Raw genomic sequence first — 22,821 nt, 5'->3', positions numbered from 1 at the left:
TAGATTTGGTAGACCACCATTTTTCCAAGCAATATCATCACTTTCATTCATGGATTCAGCCACATCATCTTTTTTTGTCAGTAAACAATTCCATCATGTGGTTCACATCTCTTGAACCAAACTGTACAAGCAGTAATGTCGCTCATAATTTCCACAGCATTCGTTTGAATTACTGAGACATTTTTATGGAGCTCTGGCTTGGTGTACCCATCGAACAAAACCTTTTCCAACTCACTACATATAGGCTTCACTTTCAGGTGTGTTATTGTTATTGCCCCCTTAAAGTCATTTGTTCCAAGTCCTCTCATTTGCAAAATGACACTCAATGTCAAAGATAGCATCCCAAGACACTTTACAATTACTTTTTATGACAGTGTCATGATTTCATCATATTCAATATTGTCACCACCTTCACCACTGCTAAAAAGCTGTTACCTTGCCATAAAGCTCAACAACACTGGGAACATAACAGCGGAACATTAACTTCTGTACCTGCATGATGAATAATATTTTTAATGTCCAGTTGTTAACATTAGCTAACATATCCCTGTTGTTATTTTTCAAGTTATAATTGTTTGTAGACAAATGTCCATGAGTGTCTTCGATCTTATAGAAAACACACTTTTGGAAGGCATGTCTTGTGCAGAGCACAAGCAGGGCATTATGAAGGAAATGCTTTATAAAGGCACTCAAAATGTTTTTGTATGATGAGAATAATTTTGTACTTTACCAGAGAAAGTGTTTTACTTGGTACTATCTTAACTAGGTTTAACTGTATTTTGTAGCTTTGTAATAGTCAATGCAACAAATATAAACAAAGTTTCATGTTAAACATTCTAATCTTCTCTACCTATCAACAAGTATGTCGTTATATTACCAATAGAAGACAAAATATTTTACTGATTTATATTTACTCCAAATAAAAATTTATAAAAGCTGTTCTTAGACATAACCTAGATTAATTTTGAAACTGTAAGGCACTCAAGGACATCAAAATTAGGCCACCATCAAGACACTTCTTTCAGATACTTCTCTTTACTGGTATCGGCACCCACAATGCACACACGGCAGGTGCGATTTTTTTTTACAAGGTTTTTTTTAAAAAAAAAAAAAAAAAAAAAAAAAAATATGAATAATAGTCACTAACATTTATTTGATGTATGTTGCCTTGCGCCACAACAGAATTTTGGTGTTAAGTGATCGATGGGCCACAAACAATGCTGCAAACATTGCTAAGCTTCAGATGATTTTCTTCTTTAGAGCTAACTAGTACAGAGCATGGCCACTTGCACCCACATCCACACCCATCATCTGGAAGCTTAGCAAAGTTTTAAAACACTTTAACTATATGCTGCACTGTTGGCTTTACTCCCATTACTTATATTTTACCATGGACTTTCCATAAGCATTTGTATAACATACCTATTGTTTAGAAAGCAATGAGTTCTGTGTTTTAAGTGCTTCAATCAGTAATAGTGGGAGTTGCACATCCTAAAGATAATTACTTGCCATTATTCCTGTCATTTTGTTAATGACTTTCTGAACTGAATCTTCCTTTCTATACAAATAAGTGTTCAACTTAGCATGGGGTTATACTCATTAGTTGTATTCTGCATGTTATTAATGTAGTAGTTTAACTGTAAGTAGTAAAACAAAAAAAGCAAAGGTAACAAGTAGACTTTCTAACTTTCCACATTAATTTATGGAAATATATGAGGCCTGTTCAAAAACATTCCGGAACTTTGTCCACAAATTTTTCATTGCTTACCTTTTACTTATTCTGCATGATCTTCTTCAAAATATTGTACTCCACAATTGATAAAACAGCCCCAATGCTGTTTCCACTTCTGAAAGCAGTCTTGGTAAGCCTTTTGCAGGATCGTGCAAAGTGCCATCTGTGAATTTTCTTTTATCTCATCTATCATTGCAAATATTCATCCTTTCAATGTATCAACATCATACCTGTAGACCCACCTCTCATCTCCAGTTATGATTCTCTTAAGGAACATCTCATTCTCATTTGCACGATCCAAAAGCTCTTCCCGCAATGCAAAACTAAGGTCTTTCTGGTCTTGACTCGAGAGCCATCGAACCATCTTGGTGGCAACACGATGCATTCAAAGATGCTGTGTCAGGATTTCATGACATGATCCAACTGAATGTTACATTTTTCTGCAATCTCTCAGACAGTGCTCAATTTCATTGATGTTCCTGACATGAGTGTAGTTGGTAGACGAAGGGCATCCTGAAATAGGGTCAGCTTTAACCTTCATCTGGCTATTTTAAAACTGTGTGGACCATTTGTAACTCTGAGTACAGCTTAAGAACTCATCCCTGTAAGCTTCCGCATCATTTGGTGTGTGTGTGTGTGTGTGTGTGTGTGTGTGTGTGTCCAAGTTTTCCGGCATTTCACGCAAAATTTAATGCAAATGAGTTGTTCCTGTAACTCTGCCATCTTGAAATTCGCAAACTGTGTGACTCAATGTTCTACTCAATACAGCTCTGAACAGCAACTAACAGACAAACCACAATGAAATTTCTGGCAGTTATGCACTAAACATAGGCATATGCAGGGTTGCCAACCACATATCACTCCAATACACCATTGGTATGAAGTTACGAATGTTCCAGAATTTTTTGAACAGACCTCATACTTTATTATGATTACAGGTGCACCGATGGAGAAGCCACTATGCTATAAAGTTTTACTTATGCTGTCATACGAAGAACTCACTTCATCATCTGATTTGGCAGCTTTTGCTGCCTTCTCTGCCTCCTCCTTAACTCGTTTAACTTCTTCTTCAAGCTCCTGAATTCGTTGCTGGAGGCGGCTTTTCAAATTCTGCAAAGACCTAAGTTCTTCTCGCATTATCTCCTGCTCACTGGAAATGTAAACATTGAATGCTTCAATAAAGTTCTCATTTTCTAACAACAACAAAATCAGTTATTTTTGGTTTTTTTCATCTTAATTCAGAAAAACCCAATAATAATTGATTATAACAATTACTGCAGAAGACAACCACACAAACACATAACAACAAAAACATTCGTATTATTTATAAAAAGAACAACATAAACATTAGCAAAGGAGATGATGATGTCTTAGAACTCCTGCACCACCCTGAAGACAGCTTTGGAAAATCATGGGTGGAATAATGACAATATTATGACTAACCATCTCCACTATATGGTGCATAGCAATCCATCCTTTCATAATACTGTCAAAAGAGCTTTTCATCTTGAACATTGAGAGGTTCCATGCCCTCTTTTGCATGTCTCCTCTCATTTTCATCAATTTTATTAATATTCTATGTCATTGCACAATAGTAACAAGACCGAATAATGTTATTGTAATGAGAGTATTTGTACTGAGAGATCGAAAAAATATTTTTCACTTGATTCCAATACATGTTGGGTTACTTCCCTGGGTGGCAAGCATCGGAGGACACTGCACACGGCATTTCCGGTTGGGGGCTGCACTTCCCTGAATTCTGAGGGGTTCGTACAATAGACTTAAGTGCCTGGCGGAACGACTGTCGGTGGAGTTTCACCTATTGCAGGGCGAAATGACCTGCAAGACATCTGAGTGTCGTAGCAGTTTATGTGCTTACCGTTCCGGTGCATCTGGAATGAAGATTCCTGGCACTGACTGACTGCATTGTCCTCTTGATTCTAAGAATACTTGTGGACCATGCCCTGCTGGGTGCAACTGTCTGGCACCGGACAGCCGGTGGTCTAGGCAGGTTGTTTTCGTAGCCGGTCAAACAGCAAGTTCAGTGCCCTCAGCTGAATAACAGAGGCATGATTGGCCAACTTAAACTGAGGCTAGTTGACATCATGAAGTCCTGCTCGAAATCGGAGGGAACAGTCGCTATTGGGGCGAATGATGTTCTGAGACAGTGTGGGGGAATTTTGGAATCGGAACTGAATGCTGATTCGCGGTTTTTGAGGAGAATAGGGAGTAGAGCAATGTTGGCTTCACTCTTGCGTTGTGCGGGCAGTGAATTCAGGATCTGATCTTTGACGGAGTCGGACGATCTTGCGACTTGGTCGCTCTTTTTCGGAAGAGCTCAGAATTCTCAGACAGCCTTCGAGGCCAGGGATTGACACAGAGTTGCCACACGGCAGAAGTCGGCACCTACATCATCAGGACGCTGCCTACCGACGACGTGCTGCAGATTTCAGTTCGGGTACAGTATTTTGTGGCTCCGGCATTGTAGTACCTTATCAGTTTCATACTGAATCCCTCAGCAGCACACGCGCTTGCTTTGCTACAAGTCCACCTTGCTTGTTTCTCCATATGATCCCATTTGAGCTCTCACTACTAATTGCGATACTGCTATATAGTTGGAAGATTAATATTTGATTCATTAGGACCTCCAGTCATTATCGTAAATCTATTGCATCACAGAGAGTAGGAGCCCCTTGTTCTCGAGCCAACTCTTATTCTCATAATATTTCAGTATACCCTATCTTTTAACCTACTGTTTGTGTCGATAATCATGTGCATTTATGTTCTGATGTAGAATAAATCTCATTGTAATATGTAATCCGCATGTCATTTCGTAGATATATGCAGAATCCCATTTCCTGTTGTTTATTATGATAAAGTTCTCTTTTTTTCTGAGTAGATTATGATTTTTATTAAATTATTGTGAGTGTGCACTCCTCTCATGCAAAATTCATCTGAATTAAAGAGGTAGAAACTCTTCTCCACCCAGGCATCTCGCAAAATCTAGACAAGAAAATTACGATAAATGACACTTTATTCATTCACTCAGATTAATGAGCGTTTAAAATATAAAGCTTCATCCGCCCACTCCTTCAACTCAGACCGGCATATGTTCAGATGATATTAACTTTTACTGTTTTTCCCCCCTTCAGTACTATCACCACAAAGACTAGCTTTTGTCATAAAGCTGTGCTAATTTTTTTGTCACATCAAGTCCACTTCCTACATCAAGCCACTTCCTCACTGTTCCCTGTTTCTCATTTGAATAAGACAAAATGAGAAACTACACGGTACCATGATGATAAAGTTTGACAGAAAGGTGACAGACACTTGCCGAAGGGAGAGCAGGTACACCATTAACACAACTGTCTTAATCACCATCATGCTGATTATGCTGATAAATAATCAATTTATGTATGTAGTGTCTGTACAAAAACTTTGTCTGACGCAATCATGTCATAACCACATTCAAGTCCAAATGAAAATGCAGGGTCATCAATGAAAAAGGACACTTAGAACTGAAAGCACATTTACAACAAACACCGGTGTACAGCCAGAACAGATCTGAGCTCCTGTATGGAGAGTCCTGCTATTTATAAAAATAGAAAACACTCCAGAACGCTGCCATTTACACACACATAGAATATTCTAGAATAATGAAACATTACAAACATATTTTGAGGACCTCCCAGAAATGACAAAATACAAGGAACAAATAACTGCTGGTCGCCAGGTTTGAAACGGCAACTCGCAGTATGCCAGCCAGCGAAGCTAACCACTAAGCTACACTGCATGCACTATACCGCGTAGCACTGCTCCCTCTCCTGGGAAGGTATCGCATGCTCTCCTGGCAACAGCCCCGTTGATCTAGATCTTTCTGAGGTCTCTTCTTATTATCATGAGCATCGAAGGGAACTTCACGACCATCAAATGGGTCTTCAGTTTCTTTGATCCTCCCACCATCAATTTGCGCTTCTGGACTGCAGTATGGCTCCATGAGGACGTGGATGATGTCACTGTACTTTTGTCTTCTTGATGACAGGCCATAATCCTCATCCTCATACGTGACATCTGACAAGCAAGGAATGATATGATACAGCACAAAGTGATGCTTTAGTAACTTTTCTGATAGTCCCACATTCCATACAGGCATACAAATCCGTACCAAATCACCTGGGCTGTGTCTCACTGGGGGAAGGGGGGTGGGGTGCTTTTCAGTATAGGGTTCTCAGTCTTTCTCCTGGGCCTCTGGGTTCTGGATGCAAATCAGTTGCCTTCCTTCATTGGTCCTAGTTTGAGATGTTTCATACAGTCATCTGATCCAGAATATCATCTGGTTGAAACAAGAACAGTGTATCCATTGTTGGTTCAGGCTGGTGGCCCTGGAGCAAGAGAGTGGTGTGAAATCTGTAGTGTCTTGAGATTTCATCCATGTTTCGACAAATAATTACGTGAAAAGCAGTCGGCATTCTTGCGTTCACGTTCATTTTTGTATACCACTGTGACATCATACTCATGAAGCTTCAGTGCCATCTCACCAGTTGACCAGAGAGTTTGCCAAATAAATATTGTTGTAACTTCTTGATGCTACAAGCAACAGCAAGGCATTCTTTCCCAGCTGTATAATAGTTCAGCAAGGACTTTCTGGTAGCAAGCTATCACCTTTTTATCTTCCTGAATTTGTACTAAAACTGCCTCTATTGGAAAACTGCTAGCATCGGTAAGAATTTTACTGTCTCAGCATTCTCGTCATACAATGTTAGAACTGGAGATGATGTTACCACTTCCTAAAGGCCAAAAAAAGTACTTTTCCTGTCCTTCACTCCGGGAAAATTTGGCATCTCCATGTAGCAGATCTTGCAAAGGATGTGCATGAGTACAGAAGTCCTTTATAAACTGCTGTTAGTAGAGCACATTCAGAGAAAACTCACATCACAATTGTGCCAAGGAGTTGGAAAATCTGTGACTGCTTTTATTTTCTCAGGATCGAGATGGACTACGTCACCGTTTTTATTTCTTGGGCGACGATGAGGCACTTTTTGGGGTCCAGGCAGTGATCTAAAGTCTGAAAAAACTTGAACACAGTTGTCAGGCAGATTAGACGTTCTTGAAAATTCTTAAATGATAAAATCACACAGATAGCAAAGACACTTCATCCATTAAAGATGTTGAAATTGGATGTCCATCACACATTTGAAGGCGGCTGGAGCATCACATAGTCCAAACTGCATAACTTCGATACCCTAGAGGCCATCAGGAATTACAAAGGCAGTTTTTTCCTGGTCAGCCTCAAAAATGGCTCTGAGCACTATGGGACTCAACTGCTGTGGTCAGCAGTCCCATAGAACTTAGAACTACTTAAACCTAACTAACCTAAGGACATCACACACATCCATGCCCGAGGCAGGATTCGAACCTGCGACCGCAGCAGTCGCACGGTTCCGGACTGCGCGCCTAGAACCGCGAGACCACCGCGGGCGGCCCTGGTCAGCTTCCTCATTCTCGATAAGCTCATAGCCTGCCTTCATGTATATCATTGACACATATTTTGCTCCTTTCAAACCGTCTAAGACAGGCTGTTCCAGCTCAAAAGCTCAGCTGCAAGCAGCAGTGAACCCACGGGCACTGGGGGGCAGTAGTGAGTAAATAGCATGTGCATGTGTGCGCAGTGTCACAGTTGGACAGGGCTGGGCAAGCAGCTTACATGCAGCACTGTGCACAAAGCACTGGCTAGGGAGGAGACCATGTACAAGGCAATGCAGGTGACTCATTACAATTAACGAAAAATGTTAATATAAGCCAAATGTGCAAACATTTTCTTTAAATAGACAGATAGAAAAATCTACTCAGCAAGTGGTGGCTTGGTGAGTAGATTTTTTTACATGTCCAGTTCCATTACATTATCAATAATTGATTATTTTTGTTGTTATAAACATTTTATTTAGTTTGAGACATACATTTCCATTTATTCACGATTAATGAAATATTGAGTGTCTGACCTCGAGTTGCCACAAGACACAGAATACTTTTAAGTGTTGGGTCGTGCAACTGGGACTTTTCTGCAAATTTTACTCTCTTCATTGCAGAAAGCAATTGTTCAAAACCATGTGTTGAGCCAAACACAGATATGAAGTCAGCTGCATTCCTGTCTATTCTGGCAACTTATTCTGCAAGAAGATTGCAATATCGTCTTAACAAATTTGTGGTGCTGCAATATTTGTCCTTGAGCAGTGTGCTGTTTTGCAAAACTATTAGTTCTAGTAGCATTTCTGAAGGAACAGTATCTGGTATAACTGGAAATGTAGTGATAAACAGTTTTAACTCGTTTAACATGTTCTGAAACTTTGCCTCAAAACTTTGACGAAATTGTACAATAACTTGTTGATAATTACCAAAACTTATTTCTTCAGTCAATCAAAGATATGAAAAACACAAAAAATTTAAGTTCCCACTACAAAGTTGCCTTTCAAAAAGATGACGTTTGTCCATGAACGCATTAATTTTATTGCACATATCAACAATTACTAGATCCTTTCCTTGAAGTGACGTATTTAAGCTGTTTAAATGTCTTGTAATGTAAGTTATGAAGGCCAGGTTCACTTCCCACGACTTGGCACTGAGTGATGGTTGCCTCTCTACTTTCATTTCCATGAACAATGCAATTTCTTCCCAAACTTTGAAAACTACATCAAGAGTTCTGCCTCTGCTAATCCACTGTACTGTGCATTGATAAGAAATATCATCATAGGATGCTTCCAGGACATGCAAAAAGCCTTTTAACTGGTTGTGGTTGACACCATGTCACCTTACAAAATTTACACACTTCACCATTATCTTCATGACGTCAGTGCATTTCACACTTTCAGCACAAAGGGCTTCCTGGTTCAAAAAACAGTGTGTGCTTGATATTTCTTTCTGAAATTCTGTCTAGATTTTTTCCCTTCAAACGAGTCATGAAACCTTGCTGGCTCCCAACCATTTGTGATGCACCATCTGCTGTCACAGGACACAGAGTTTTTACAGACTCACAGATAACCTCAAATATGTTGTTGTGGTTGTGTACACCATTGGTATCACTTCTAGCAGCTCCTCGAAAACCTGTAGTTCCGAATTAATGCCCCTCATAAATATTGTGAGCTGAGCAACATCTGTGACATCTGTTGTTTTCAAGGGCTAATGAAATAGCTATAAAAGTCTGGCACTTCTGCTTTAGTTATTTTCCAGATTGGTGCCATATTGGGGATCTGATGAGATACCATTTGCTTGGAGAGGCAAACTCCTTCGAATTTCGTAATATGTGGTGGAGTTGGGCACTTGACAATGGCAAGCAGGCATGATTTCACCAAGGGACCCATTGAGAATGGTGCTCCAATAGTTGCAATGATGTGTGCAACTTTGTAGCTTGCTCGAAGTGCTGCATCAGTTGAATATTTGTCAACATCAGCAATCTACTATAGTTACATAAAGAGTATGGAATAAATGAAATCAATACATATACAGAGCTTGTAGAAGAACTATGTATTAATTTTTTATATTTATTTATTTTGTGTCATATTTACGAGTTGATTAACTTCGCCCTTCAGTGTAACAATGACTTGCTTTCTTGCATTACTGTCCAGCTCATTGTAATGCTTTGCATGAAGAGACATGCAATGATGCTGCGTATTATACTACTTCATCATATTCAGAACTTTATTATAACACACAAGGCACTGACACAACCCATCTTTCTCAACAAACAAAAACTGTTCTTCCCAACTTGGCGAAAATGGCAATGGGTTGTTTCTAGAACTCACTCATCACTAGATACTGTCATCGTTTTAACACATGGCCTAAGTGTGTAACACTTATTTCACAGTTAATCTGAAGCACTGTTGTTGTTCTAACCAACAGAGGTTTCTCGTCTGAAACTCAGCAGTGGACATAGCAATGAGTGAGTTCTAGAACCAACCCATTGCCATTTTCGCCAAGTTGGGAAGAAGCAACTAAGTGACAGGAACTTAACACAGCAGTGTGCATGCATGTTGAAATAGATCCTTGTGGGCAGCCTATTCCCTAGCGTTTCCTCGTTGGCCGAGCCCATGAGCACCTGCAGACGCCCGTGCCCCATGGCGCTCACTCTGAACAGCCTGGTCTAGGATGTCATCAATGTGCGGCAATAGACAGACATCTTTCTTCATGATTTTCTTAAGTCATCAACAGTCAACACAGAAATGTCACGTGTCATCCTTTTTCTTCTTCTTCTTCTTCTTCTTTTTCTTCTTCTTCAGAGGACCACGGAAGATGCCCAGAATGCTGAGGGTTCAATGACATCTTGCAGCATCCTTCCCACTTCCTACCCAATTAGCTGTCATTAGCCAGTGGCACTTTATAATAGTGCTGGCTAATGGATGGATGATCCCCAGTATCGATACAGTGGTTTACCACAAGTTGCTGGGTCGGACTTTCCTCCACTCTGGACTTTAAAAGAGTCTGAAAATTGGTGCGTAACAGCTATCACTCGCCAATGATGTTCCTCGGTCAGGCCCGATCCTACTGGCAGTTCAATTGCAGCTTTCTCACTGTGTTGCCTGTAATAGTAAGCAGAGCATGATACTTCAGCGATCACAGAATGCTGTCCCTATGCACGTACCTTAGGGATGAGTTTAGGCTGCTTGTGACAATTAGCGATAAATGATTCTCCTTGATCACCTATAATGCTTATGACCCTCGCTGCCATGTAAATTTGTTTTGTGAACCCAATTTGCTCCTCGCAACCAACAAAAGCATCATAGTTTAACTGAGCATCTAGAGTTATGACTAGGCCCTTGTCTCGGTGATGGCGGGATAACAGTGTCTTCAACAGCAAACAAACCACCCAGAGCAATCTTTGATGCCTGCAAGAAGTCCCATACGAGAATAACACCATAGTTGTCCCATACGAGAACAACACCACAGCCGTCAAATACTCAACTTCTTTCACTGCACTAGTGCACATCCAGGACATCCATAGTGAAAACAGACTAATGTGTTGTCCTCCATCCTCCAAATGTCTACTTGTTCTGTGGGACATTTTACTTGGCAGAGGAGTTGGCTGCACCTGCATTGGTCCAATGCTGGGTTGTCATTTGATGGTGGTCACCTAAGTCCGATTTGGCCAAGGGCATTCTTCATAAAACATTCGAGTGATGAACAAATTGGTGCTGAAGATGAAGATCCCTCTCCTTCAACATTCTCTGTTGCATCTTGACATATGGGGTCAACGTACATGGTGGCTACCTCTTGTGTACTCAGTCTGACAGTTCTGGTTGGCATAAAATGCTGTCTCTCTTCTCTTGTAACTTGGTGTGTAAGAAAAGTGAGGTCATGGTGGTATTCCACACTGCCACAGAAACCACATTCGGAAATCAACCACACCTCCTTCATCTAACTATTTTTTGTTGTATTTCCTCGATACACTGCCACTACTTGATGGTTGCTTCTGTTGTCATGATGTCCTTTACCAGTGGAGCTTGGTACATGTCTTCTGGGATTCCTGGTACCTATCACAAACTGTGTTGTATGACAGGCACCAGTAGGTGTTACAAATCAACACACTGAACGGGCTCTTCACATCATCAGGGGGATATGCTCTGAAGATGGTCGCATAGACCGAAACCAGTCACCAGAATTAAAAATAAATAATTTATTATGATCTGGACTGATTTTCATTATTAAAAACTTTATTTCTGGAGGTGTAAGAGGCTGAGGCAGGAATGGACGGGGATGGTGATTGTCGGGGAAGAATAGTCTTTGTATGACCCATGACTATCATGTAGAGATACAGTATAATGTTAACAATGGCCAGTATGGCAGCACACGTATCATTAATTTCAATGCAGAAACTTCCATGCATACCAATTAAATAAAAGGTCTGAAATTTTCCAGCAGTGATAACTGTTGCATGCAGAACATACACATTCAGGATAAACTTAAGATACTAAACATCAGTATTAAATTTAAAATGAAATCAAAAATTATACATATGTGAAAGATGTACCCCTCACAATAATGTTCGTATTAGAACCCAGCCAAACACACAGCATAAAATGCACAGATTGCACTTCCATAACCAGCAGATTCCGATTGAGGGTTAAACCATACACAGATATCAGAAGCAAGCATTATAAGCATCAAGGCAGTCAGATTGTAGGATGAAAGGGACAGGTCTCTGTGGATAAAAATTAGATGGAAACCAAACAATAGAGCAGAAAAGGGAAACTAGAGAAATTAAAAAGGGTATTGTCAAAAGCCAAGTGATGAAATGGAACTCTTGGTTGGTAAGATCAGTGTTAATAACGCGGGTGAAGGTGTTATTTTGGCAAATTAGACACTGTTACAACCAACTTTTCTCTCAGAGCTGTAGGCTTGAAAAATGGGGTAAGGCACTTGGTTATACATACAAACAAATGGATATCCTGTGTAGAATGTCCTCTATTTCACCAAGAGTGCCAGGAACTGATGATGATGCTATGATTACATTACTGGAGTTAACTGTCAGGGAACATTTCTATGAGACACAGACAAACATCAGTAACCTACGAACAATATGAAACATCAGTAACCTACGAACAATATGAAACATCAGTAACCTACGAACAATATGAAACATCAGTAACCTACGAACAATATGAAACATCAGTAACCTACGAACAATATGAAACATCAGTAACCTACGAACAACATGAAACATCAGTAACCTACGAACAACATGAAACATCAGTAACCTACGAACAACATGAAACATCAGTAACCTACGAACAACATGAAACATCAGTAACCTACGAACAACATGAAACATCAGTAACCTACGAACAACATGAAACATCAGTAACCTACGAACAACATGAAACATCAGTAACCTATGAACAATATGAAACATCAGTAACCTATGAACAATATGAAACATCAGTAACCTATGAACAATATGAAACATCAGTAACCTATGAACAATATGAAACATCAGTAACCTATGAACAATATGAAACATCAGTAACCTACGAACAATATAATTCATAAAGAGTGAACGAATTAGAAATGAGAATATTAACAACAGAACTGATGACATGAAAAGATACCCAGACCAAGAAAAATATAATGCGAACTAGAAGACGAGGGAAGGATTTGTAAAATTTTGAATGAAATGTGAAGAACAAACCCATTAACAAGAAGAGGAAACAAAAACTAAATGATGACTGTAGAATTATAGGGTATTACTTATCCACGACTGTTACAAGTAAGTGACCGCTGTTGAAGTGTTTAAACAGCCTTCAAAAAAACTTCAATTAAGACAAAACAAAATTTTATAAAACTGAGAAAAATGGTAATCTGCTAGAGAAATTTATTGCTAGAGTCTGATTTTTCCATGCAAACACGTTACATGCATATTCGCATGTTTTGGGCAGTTGTGAAGTACACACATGTTTTGAAGATTTAATCGGCACAACTGAATGAATTTAGACATTCATAATGCACATTACATTTTTTGGCCTCAGGGCATACACTGCAATAATCTGCATGTTTTATTGATGTTTTTTCGTATGAATTACACCCAAAGTGCAGACATGAGCAATTTTGCAAATTTTACTAAAGTCCATAAGCTTCAAAGTGAGCTCAACTGCCCCAGATCAGCTCGATAAACATTGTCAGAAGTCAATATACCTTGTACCAACAACATTAAATTTAAACAAAGGATCCTATTATTAAACTATGCTGCCCCATATTCAATGAAGGCCGAGAAAGCAATTAAAATATTTTCTCCTAACCTAAAGCACACTGCATGTTTGGCCCATGCACTACATTGTGTAGTTCAAACAATACGTCTGTCTACGACAATATGAACATGCAAAGGAAAATTCAGGATGGAATAATGACAATATTATGAAAAGGATAGTTCTATTCACCATATAGCAGAGATGCTGAGTGGCAGATAGGCACAATAAAAAGACCATCAAACAAGTAAGCTTTCGGCCAAAAAGACCTTCATTGGAACACACACTCACACCAGACAGAGGCTAGAGTCTGGCCTTGGCAGCCAGAGACTGTGGTCATGTGTGTAAAAGTTGTATTTGCATTTGTGTGTGTGTGTGTGTGTGTGGAGGGGGTGGGGGGTGCGCATCCAATTCCAATGAAGGTCTTTATGGCTGAAAGCTTACTTGTTTGAGAGTCTTTTTGTTGTTCCTATCTGCCACTCAGCATCTCCCCTATATGGTGAGTAGCAACTATCCTTTCCATAATAATGATAATGTGAACATACTGATATCTTTAACAAACATGGTAAATACACACACAAAAAATACAGGTTTGATAATTCTGACAGCATTATGACATATTGTGACGAAGCAAGCTGGATTAATTTTACTTCCACTCTTGTTTTGCCATCTGTCTCCTTAAGATTCAATTTTAACTAATTAACATTAATGTGCATGAATATAATCTGCATTTTCATAAAAGAAAAAAGTTGGCCTTTAGTCTTAAAGAATATAACACCAGATCTAATTTTGTGCTTAGGTTTTTTGTATGTAATTGATTTTATAATTTATTTTCACTATTCCTAGTTAGCATCTTTAGCTGTAGGGTGAAATCAGTAATTGTTTTGTAACTTAGATTCTATTGTTGACATATAAACAAATATAAATTCTGTACTAATTATAAATATTTGGGAGACGAAACAATAGCAATCTTTAAGTATTTATTTGGCTGTATTCGAAAACATGTGAGCAATGTCAGCCCTTAATTAATTCCAAAGAACTTAACAGCTTTGTCAAAAGTATTGTTTGTGTAACAATATCTGTTAATTTCATCATTTAAGCAAATAATTTGGCTTAACCCTTGTAGTAGAAGAAACTGTTAAAAAGAAACAATTTTTCGATGTATTAAGTAAATTTAATGAGTTATGTTTTCATTGTAATTTCTGTAAATTTAACTTCAAACAATGTGTAGTTTCAGCACCTATTATTGTGAGGATACATAAGGGCCCGATTTTTGGTCCTGACGCAGTCAGTCCATGGCTGAGTTTCAGACGAGAAACAACAACTATGCTTCAAATTAACTGTTACATAAGTGTTACAAAATCAGGCCACATGTTGAAACAATGACAGTGTCTGTTTCCATACGTACCTTTTTATTCTTCAAGAAATGTGAACTATGTGGTTAGGTTTTTTACTGCTCTTAGATGTTTAACAGTAAACTACTGTAGCAGTATGTGGAGGTTTGCCTGAAAACTATTAATGAGGCTTATCGAAAGTTAAACAACAGTGCACTGGCCATATTAAATGTGTGTATGGGGGGTTGTTGAAAGTGAAAGTAAACAACTATGAAACGCAATGTGTACCTGTCGGCTACATCATTTACAGTAGACAGTACTGCACTTCCACCCCCTATTTTTTCAGCCAGTACGTCGACACCGAGGACAATCAATGAAGAAATAAAGAAGGCAAACCTTCACAACATGCTGACTTTTTCGACCTTTTTTCTGTTGAAGGTATTCTTAAAAGCAGCTCTCCATGTTGCCACATTTAGAGATATACTGCTGGATTTAGCTTTGTCACCTTAACAAATTTTAATGAAATGGCGAACCTGGATAAATGCTGCCATCTTTTACTGTGATAAATTTGATAAGGGCTGTAAATTCAACTAAATACTTAGGGATTACAATCACAAATAACCTAAATTGGTACAATCACATAGATAATGTTGTGAGGAGAGCAAACCAAAGACTGCAATTCATCAGCAGAACACTTAGAAGGTGCAACAGGTGTACTAAAGAGACTGCTTACACCACACTTGTCCGCCCTATTCTGGAGTATTGCTGTGTGGAATCCGCATCAGGTGGGACCGACGAATGACATCGAGAAAGTTCAAAGAAGGGCGGCTCATTTTGTACTATTACTAAATAGGGGAGATAGTGCCACAGACATGATATGTGAATTGGAGTGGCAATCATTAAAACAAAGGCATTTTTCGTTGCGACAGCATCTTCTCATGAAATTTCAATGGCCAGTTTACTCCTCCGATAGCGAAAACATTGTTGACATCCACTTACATAGCGAGAAATGATCACGATAAAATACGAGAAATCAGGGCTTGCACAGAAAAATTTAAGTGCCCGTTTTTCCCCGTGAGCCATTCGAGAGTGGAACGGTACACAGACAGCTTGAAGGTGGTTCATTGAACCCTCTGCCACGCACTTTATTGCGAATTGTAGAGTACTCGCGTAGATGTAGAAGTTAAGTTGGTAAGAGACCATGAATTCCCGCCAGTTTATTGAACATGACATTTTTGCTTCATTCTATTGGAAAGCCTTGTTACAGGCCTCTAACTTTTTCTCCTTTTTTCTGGGTTTGGGCCATAGACACTTTCAAAGCCATTAATGCAGCTTGCATTAAAGATGCTGAAGTGGCATTCAAGAAGACAGGTTTGAATCAAGACCCGATTTACGTCAAATTACAATATGCGCATTTTCCTGTGGCAACAATGAATTGGAAATGTACAGGTATATTGTGGAATCTGTGAGAATTACTAAAGTAGTTGAAAAAACTTAAAATGGTGAAGTGGGTGTTGCAGCTTTTATGATGAACAGGTATAAGATCAAATTCTAATTTTGAGTTCATGAAGATCGCAAAAAATATTTTGTGATGAAAATGTAAAACATTTTCGACTTGATTTGACTTTATCCAAACTTCTTCACTTAGGTATGCACCTGTCACTACTTTTGACATAGAAAGGTCATTTTCTGTGCACAAAAATGTTCTACCTGATAAATGCTTTTGCCCAAGTGAAGAAAATTTGGAGAAATTGATTGTTGTGTACTGTCTTAGAAAAAATTAGACATAAACATAGAAATGAATTCAGATATCGCATATCTTTATTGTTTTACTGCCTCATTGTGCATGTTTAATGATAAGATAGAGCACGAAGGTCTTCATTCTACTGATCACTTTCTGTCTGAACAGCATTTAAACAGAATTGATACTCTTATTTTGCTTTTAAAACAAATTAGGTAAGCTGGAAAAAGTCAAAATGGTTACAAACACATACTGAAATAAATATAGTTGGTGTGACATTTTTCCTCTACACATCGTATTTCAAAACAAGTTGAATAAGTCATCAGACTATGGCAGATCAAAAGTCCTACCTTAACACTTTAGGAAATGTACTGAACGCTACATAAAGCTTTGAAATTCTAATTATATCAATCAAAACAATCAATTTTGGACAAAATAAAGTAAATGGACACACAAAAATAATCTACTCATCAAGCGGCAGCAGAAAACACACACAAAAGTTTATAATTAGGCAAGCTTTCAGAGTGCCCTTCTTCAAGCAGAAGAGTTGAAGGGGAAGGAAGAGGGGTGAAGGAAAATTTACTTTTTTTCCTAGACCTCTACAGTCCTTTTCCTTCACCCCTCTTCCTTCCCCTTCAAATCTTCTGAAGAAGAGCCACTGGCTCCAAAAGCTTGCCTAATTATAGTCTTTTATATGTGTGTTCTGCTGAGTACATTTTTTATCTATCCGATTACTTAATTATATCAATCACATCATCTCACAGTTAACTGAAAAACTGGAATATAGAGCTTCTTGGACAACAGTTGACTCAATCATGGAAGAAAGTAACAGCAGTAGTGTTGAAACGTGGATAGGTGACACTGAATAAGCACCGATTCAATACAGGTGCCACAGCAGCTTTATATTACTTACTACAGAAAAAAAATCTTCACTTGAACAAAGTATTGATCTGATATAATAGGAAGTGCATTAAGCAGAAAGGTAGCACACCAAAATTGATGGTTGACATGTGAATTATAGTTCATGTATGGGAACAAGAATAATTTATGGAAGAATGGATAAGAAAATTGAGGATCTGTTATATGACAATCAGTTTGGCTTTAGGAAAGGTAAAGGCACAAAAGACGCAATTCTGATGCTGCAGTTGACACTGAAAGCAAGACTTTGGTAAAATCGAGACACATGGATCGGATTGTCAATGGATAAGCCAACCTAGAAAAAAGCATTTGACAATGTAAAATTGTGTAAAATGTATGAAATTCACAGGAAAATAGATGTAAGCTATGGGGAAAGATGAGTAATATACTGTACGTACATGAAACAGGAGGGAACACTAAAACTGGAAGTCCACAAAGGAAATGCTCATGCATTCTTTCATCGCTGTTCAACCTACATACTGAAGATGCAGTGAAGGAAACAAAAGAATGGTTCACGAGTGGGATTAAAATTTAGGCTGAAACAATATCAATGACAAGATTTACTGATGACATTGCCATGGTCAGCAAAATGGAAGAATTCCATGACCTGTTGAACAGAATGAACAATCTAATGAGAACAGACTATGGATTAAGCATGAATCAAAGAAAGATGAAAGTAATGAAGAGTAGCAAAAATGAGATTAGTGGCAAACTTGGCATAAAAACTGGAGATCACAAAGTAAGCTAAGTGAAGGCATTCTGCTACTGTAGAAGCAAAATAACTCTCAATTGACAAAGCAAGGACATAAAGAACAGACTAGCAAAGGCAAAGAGGGTATTCCTGGCCAAAAGAAATCTACTAATATCTAGCATCAACCACAATTTGAGGAAGAAATTTCTGAGAGCACAGCAGTGTATTGCAGTCAATCACAGACAGTGAGAAAACTTGGAAAGAAGAGAATCAAATCATTTGAGAAGTTGTGCTACAAGAGGACACTGAAAATTAGGTAGACTGATAAAGAAATGAGAAGGTTCTCCACAAAATTAGCGATGATTGGAATGTGTGCAAAACAGACAAGAAGAAGGGGAAGAATGATAGGACATTGTTCCATGACACTTGAGAGAGCTGTAGAGGATCAACATTGTAAGGGAAGACAGAGACAAATATATCCAACAAATACTTGAAGATGTTGGCTGCAAGTTTTACTCTGAGCTAAAGAGGCTGACACAGGAGAGGAGTCTGTTATTGGCTGCATAAAACCAGTTAGATAACTGACAGAAGGAAAAAAAGAAGTTGGGAGCAAACAATGCACTGAATAACCAGATACTTGTAGGGACACAACTCTACTTCAGGGATTAATGGAGGCACTTCATATTTGAGTTATTAAAATCATTAATTTTAGATCATTAGTCTCATATTAGTTTGTCATAAAAACCCGTGTGTCAAATTCAACATCAGTCGAGTAGGAGGAAGTGAAAGTGTATTTTGCACTAATGTGTATGTTATACAAGACTGCATAACCCAGTATGTTGGCTTGTTGAGCTCTAAATGGGTTGATAGCTAGTGTAAAATATCTCATGCCATGATTACTGATGTCACTAAAATTTTGTAAAATTTGTAGTATAACACTAATAAGGAATTTATAAAAAAGTAATATGATGAAATTGTTAATCAACTTATTCATGAATATGTATTATACAAGAGTACTTAGATCCTATCACAGCTCTGGAGGACACACATTTCAAAAGTTTGTTCAGTACACACTTTTCTGTATTCTGGCAACTTCACAATAAGATTCCACCTCCTAAAAAGCTGTGATGGCAAGCCCTTGTGGAACTTGACAAGTTCCATAATCTATTTACATATTTAAAATGTATGTCTCACTTATCACACACACTCATTACTTGGTAAGCAAATTTAACACTTTATGGCCGAGAGGTAAATTTATTATTCTTGCATTCTCATATCACAATATCCAATATTACAAGCAGAAAAAAGACAAACATTTACTGACCTCGTAAGCTCATCCACCTTCACAATTAAATCATCCTTCACAATATTAAGTGCATTCCTGAAAAAGAAAAGAGAAATGACATTTATCGGGATACAGATAACACTGATATACCTCATGGATGATCAGACACAGGAAGTTATCACTTTTTAACAGATTTTCGCCAATTTCTATTTTCCCACTCCAAGATTTTGCTAAGTAAGCCGAATTTTCTTCCCCGTTTGTAAAAGTGACTGTCTGTAGCAAAGCACCCAGTTTGTAATGAATGTTGGTGTCTTATTAATTCTCACCTTTTGTGCATTTCACATACCGTGTGTAGCTATTCTCACATGCACACAAAAACTACAATACAACTGGATTAAAAATGGGTGTCACTATTTTTTATTTACTTTGGAAAAATTTTAGTTATAACAAAACATAGAACTATCTCAAACACACTCATTAAATTAAGAAAAATAATAACTATTTTCTCTGTGATTACCATGACATCCAAGGACTTTCTATATAAATATAGTAATTTAAAATAATTAGACAGCAGCAGCAGCACCAGTTGCATAATGCTTTATAGGTACCATGGTTTGTGGCTAATGATTACCATCACAGGATTCCATGAAATATTCTACCTGTATTAGAAATGTGATAATCACTCCTTAAGAAAATGTGACGGTTCAGCCACTAAAGGCTGTAGGAGGAAAACATGCAATGTTTTCAGAACATATTCCTGAAATGATGACTGATGACTTTGTTCTTATGATGAGCCATGAAGCTCATTTTCACTTATCTGGCTTTGTTAACAATCAAACTTCTGCTACTGGGCAGATAAAACCCCTGAGTACATGTATGGTCGAGATGTGGGGAATATGTGGGCCAAGCAATGTTGCCATCTTGAGAAATCAGGTGACTACGGAATTTAATCCTCAAAGAATTATTCACAAAGTTAGCTGTGTGAACACTTACCCCATGTTGCTGGAACCACATTCAGTTGCATTTTAGGTATTGTCTTTCAGGTTAGGGCGCAACAAATTTTCACGCATTGATAGATATGTTCTGCAGTCAACATCAGTTTTTCCACCAGTTCCCTCAAACAAGTATGACCCAATGACGCACATCATATCATCACACCAAGTGTGGTATTACAGACAGTGAAGAGCTATACCAATTGTCATAGATGTAGCCTTAAAAATCTTTAGTACTTCTTTAATAATTATTTATTTTCAAAAAACTATTTTATCCCTTCAGTGGCTGAATTTCCAAAAATGCTGAAACACCTATTTTTTATTTTCTGACAGAGAAACCGGATACCAGTTTTTGTATTTCTAGTTTCAAAATTCCCTTAATAGTGACATATTTTCAAAAAGCCTTTCATCCCCTATTTGACCCCCTTAGGACTGGAATTTCAAACAATTCCTTCTTAAACGAAGCAAGTTTCTGTAATTAGCTGTTTGGTCTGTGTGATGATGAGTCAGTCAGGACATTGACATTATGGACAGGTATTGTACAAAATGCTGGAACACTACATTTGTTTATTTTATGGTATATGTGGAAGGAACACAAAACAAGCCATCAAACTTTACAGCTAAAGGTAACTTAACTGAAGACACACACACACACACACACACACACACACACACACACACCTGCACAGTTAAATTGTGCCGGCCCACCATTCAATGCCAGGACTGCAATTCAGCAGGCAGACAGGGGTACAGAAGAAGGAAATAGGTGGGAAGCAGGAGTGGGTTTGAGGAAGGAGTTCAGACTGCTCAAAGGTTGACAACAGCAATGCAGCAAGAAAAGGCAGCAGGTTCACAGGATAGTAATGTGACACATGGGATACTAATGCCACACAGAGGTACAGGAGTCTGCAAGTTTGTGTGGTGCACAACGAAAAGGATGTGGACTGGGAGGAGATGATATAAAACAGGAAGTGAAGAATGTTGGGTAGAGAGTGTGGGTGCATTGAGTTAGCACATACTGAGGCCTGGAGGATTACAGGAATGAAGACTGTTTTGCAAAGACAATTCCCATCTGTGGAGTTCAGAAAAGCTCATACTAGGGGGCATGGGGAGGTGGGGGTCATCCAGATGACATTGATTGTGAAAGAGCCCCTGAATTTGAGCACACTGTGCTCAGCTGCATGTTCCACCATTGGCTAGTCAGCTCTGTTCTTCATCATAGCTTTGTGGTGGTTGGTAGTCACGTCCACACAAAATGCTGTGCAGAAACTGCAGCAAAGATGATGTATGACATGGCTGCTTTCACATGTGACCAGGATGTTGCACAGGTTTGGCAAGCAGTGGAACACTAATGCAGAAGGTGTGGGAAGGATTGTGAATAGGACATTCCTCAGAACTACCATGTGCTACGCTAACTCACTGGCTACAGTGCCCAAATGTCACATTCCTATCCTGTGCACCACAATTAAAAACAGTGCTTCCATGAAAGAGATTACCGTATTTACTCGAATCTAATCCGCACCTGAAAAACGAGACTCAAAATCAAGGAAAAAAAAAATTTCCCGAATCTAAGCTGCACCTGAAATTTGAGACTCGAAATTCAAGGGGAGAGAAAAATTATAGGCCGCATCTCCAAATCGAAACAAAGTTGGTCCATTGTAATATGAGACACAATTTAGGTTGAATGAATGACGATACAGCTACAGTAGTTTGGTTCGAGTCGTAAGCTTAGCAGTTATGCTTTACCAGGCAGCCATTGCTATGCGTCATGCACTCCGTCAGTATTTATACGGATACCCTTCCTTTTCCACGTGCTTCGTTTGGTTTGAATTGATTGCTTATTTTTCTGTGATCTGATAAGTGCAGTTTTCTTTGTTATAGGTGTTTACATCACTCTAAGCTGAAAATGCATTACTGTACTGTGTCATGCATTGTTTGTCGCATTCTGATAGTGAGTGTTTACGGCCTGTCGCTGCTCGCGGCATGGCTTGCTTTTGTGCGCACTACCGCCGCTTACAATTAAGAAACAAAAGGCAAGAAACTGCTATTTGTTGTTACTTACACTGCTGCTTTCTTTGATAATGATCAACAAGAACCAAATAATAGACTGCGTATGATAGAAGACGTTCTGAACGAGAGTTTAGCGAAAATTTTTCTCCGTTTGAAAATCTTTGCAGGCGCCTCTTTAGTACATTACATTCTACACAGAAATTAGATTCATCTTACATTTAAAAATCTAGCCAATTGCCGTGCTTCATTTCTGACTGTATCACTATTAAGCAGAAGAATAATACGAATATAAACATGACATGATATGTATATTCTTCCGCGTTTGCTGTTGTCTCACTCTAGTTTCGTAGTTTATTAGGCAGACAGGATTTAAAAGAGATAGCAGCAAA

The 22,821-nt window shown here is 38.5% G+C and overlaps 1 protein-coding gene across 13 annotated transcripts in view; it reads right to left on the bottom strand.

Annotated features, from left to right (window-relative positions):
• The window catches only part of LOC124711044 (C-Jun-amino-terminal kinase-interacting protein 4), a 265,595-nt gene that overhangs the window by 191,982 nt on the left and 50,792 nt on the right, over positions 1–22,821 (bottom strand). For all 13 annotated transcript variants that reach the window (XM_047241003.1, XM_047241012.1, XM_047240972.1 and 10 more), the window contains 2 exons: positions 19,470–19,526; positions 2,735–2,882 (listed from right to left, as the gene is read on the bottom strand). In XM_047241003.1, the coding sequence (XP_047096959.1) occupies positions 2,735–2,882; positions 19,470–19,526 (205 nt within the window). The remainder of the gene's footprint in view (positions 1–2,734; positions 2,883–19,469; positions 19,527–22,821) is intronic.

The sequence above is a fragment of the Schistocerca piceifrons genome, chromosome 1, assembly GCF_021461385.2.
Source record: "Schistocerca piceifrons isolate TAMUIC-IGC-003096 chromosome 1, iqSchPice1.1, whole genome shotgun sequence".
NCBI lineage: Eukaryota > Metazoa > Arthropoda > Insecta > Orthoptera > Acrididae > Schistocerca > Schistocerca piceifrons.
This window is presented reverse-complemented; position numbering and strand designations above follow the sequence as displayed.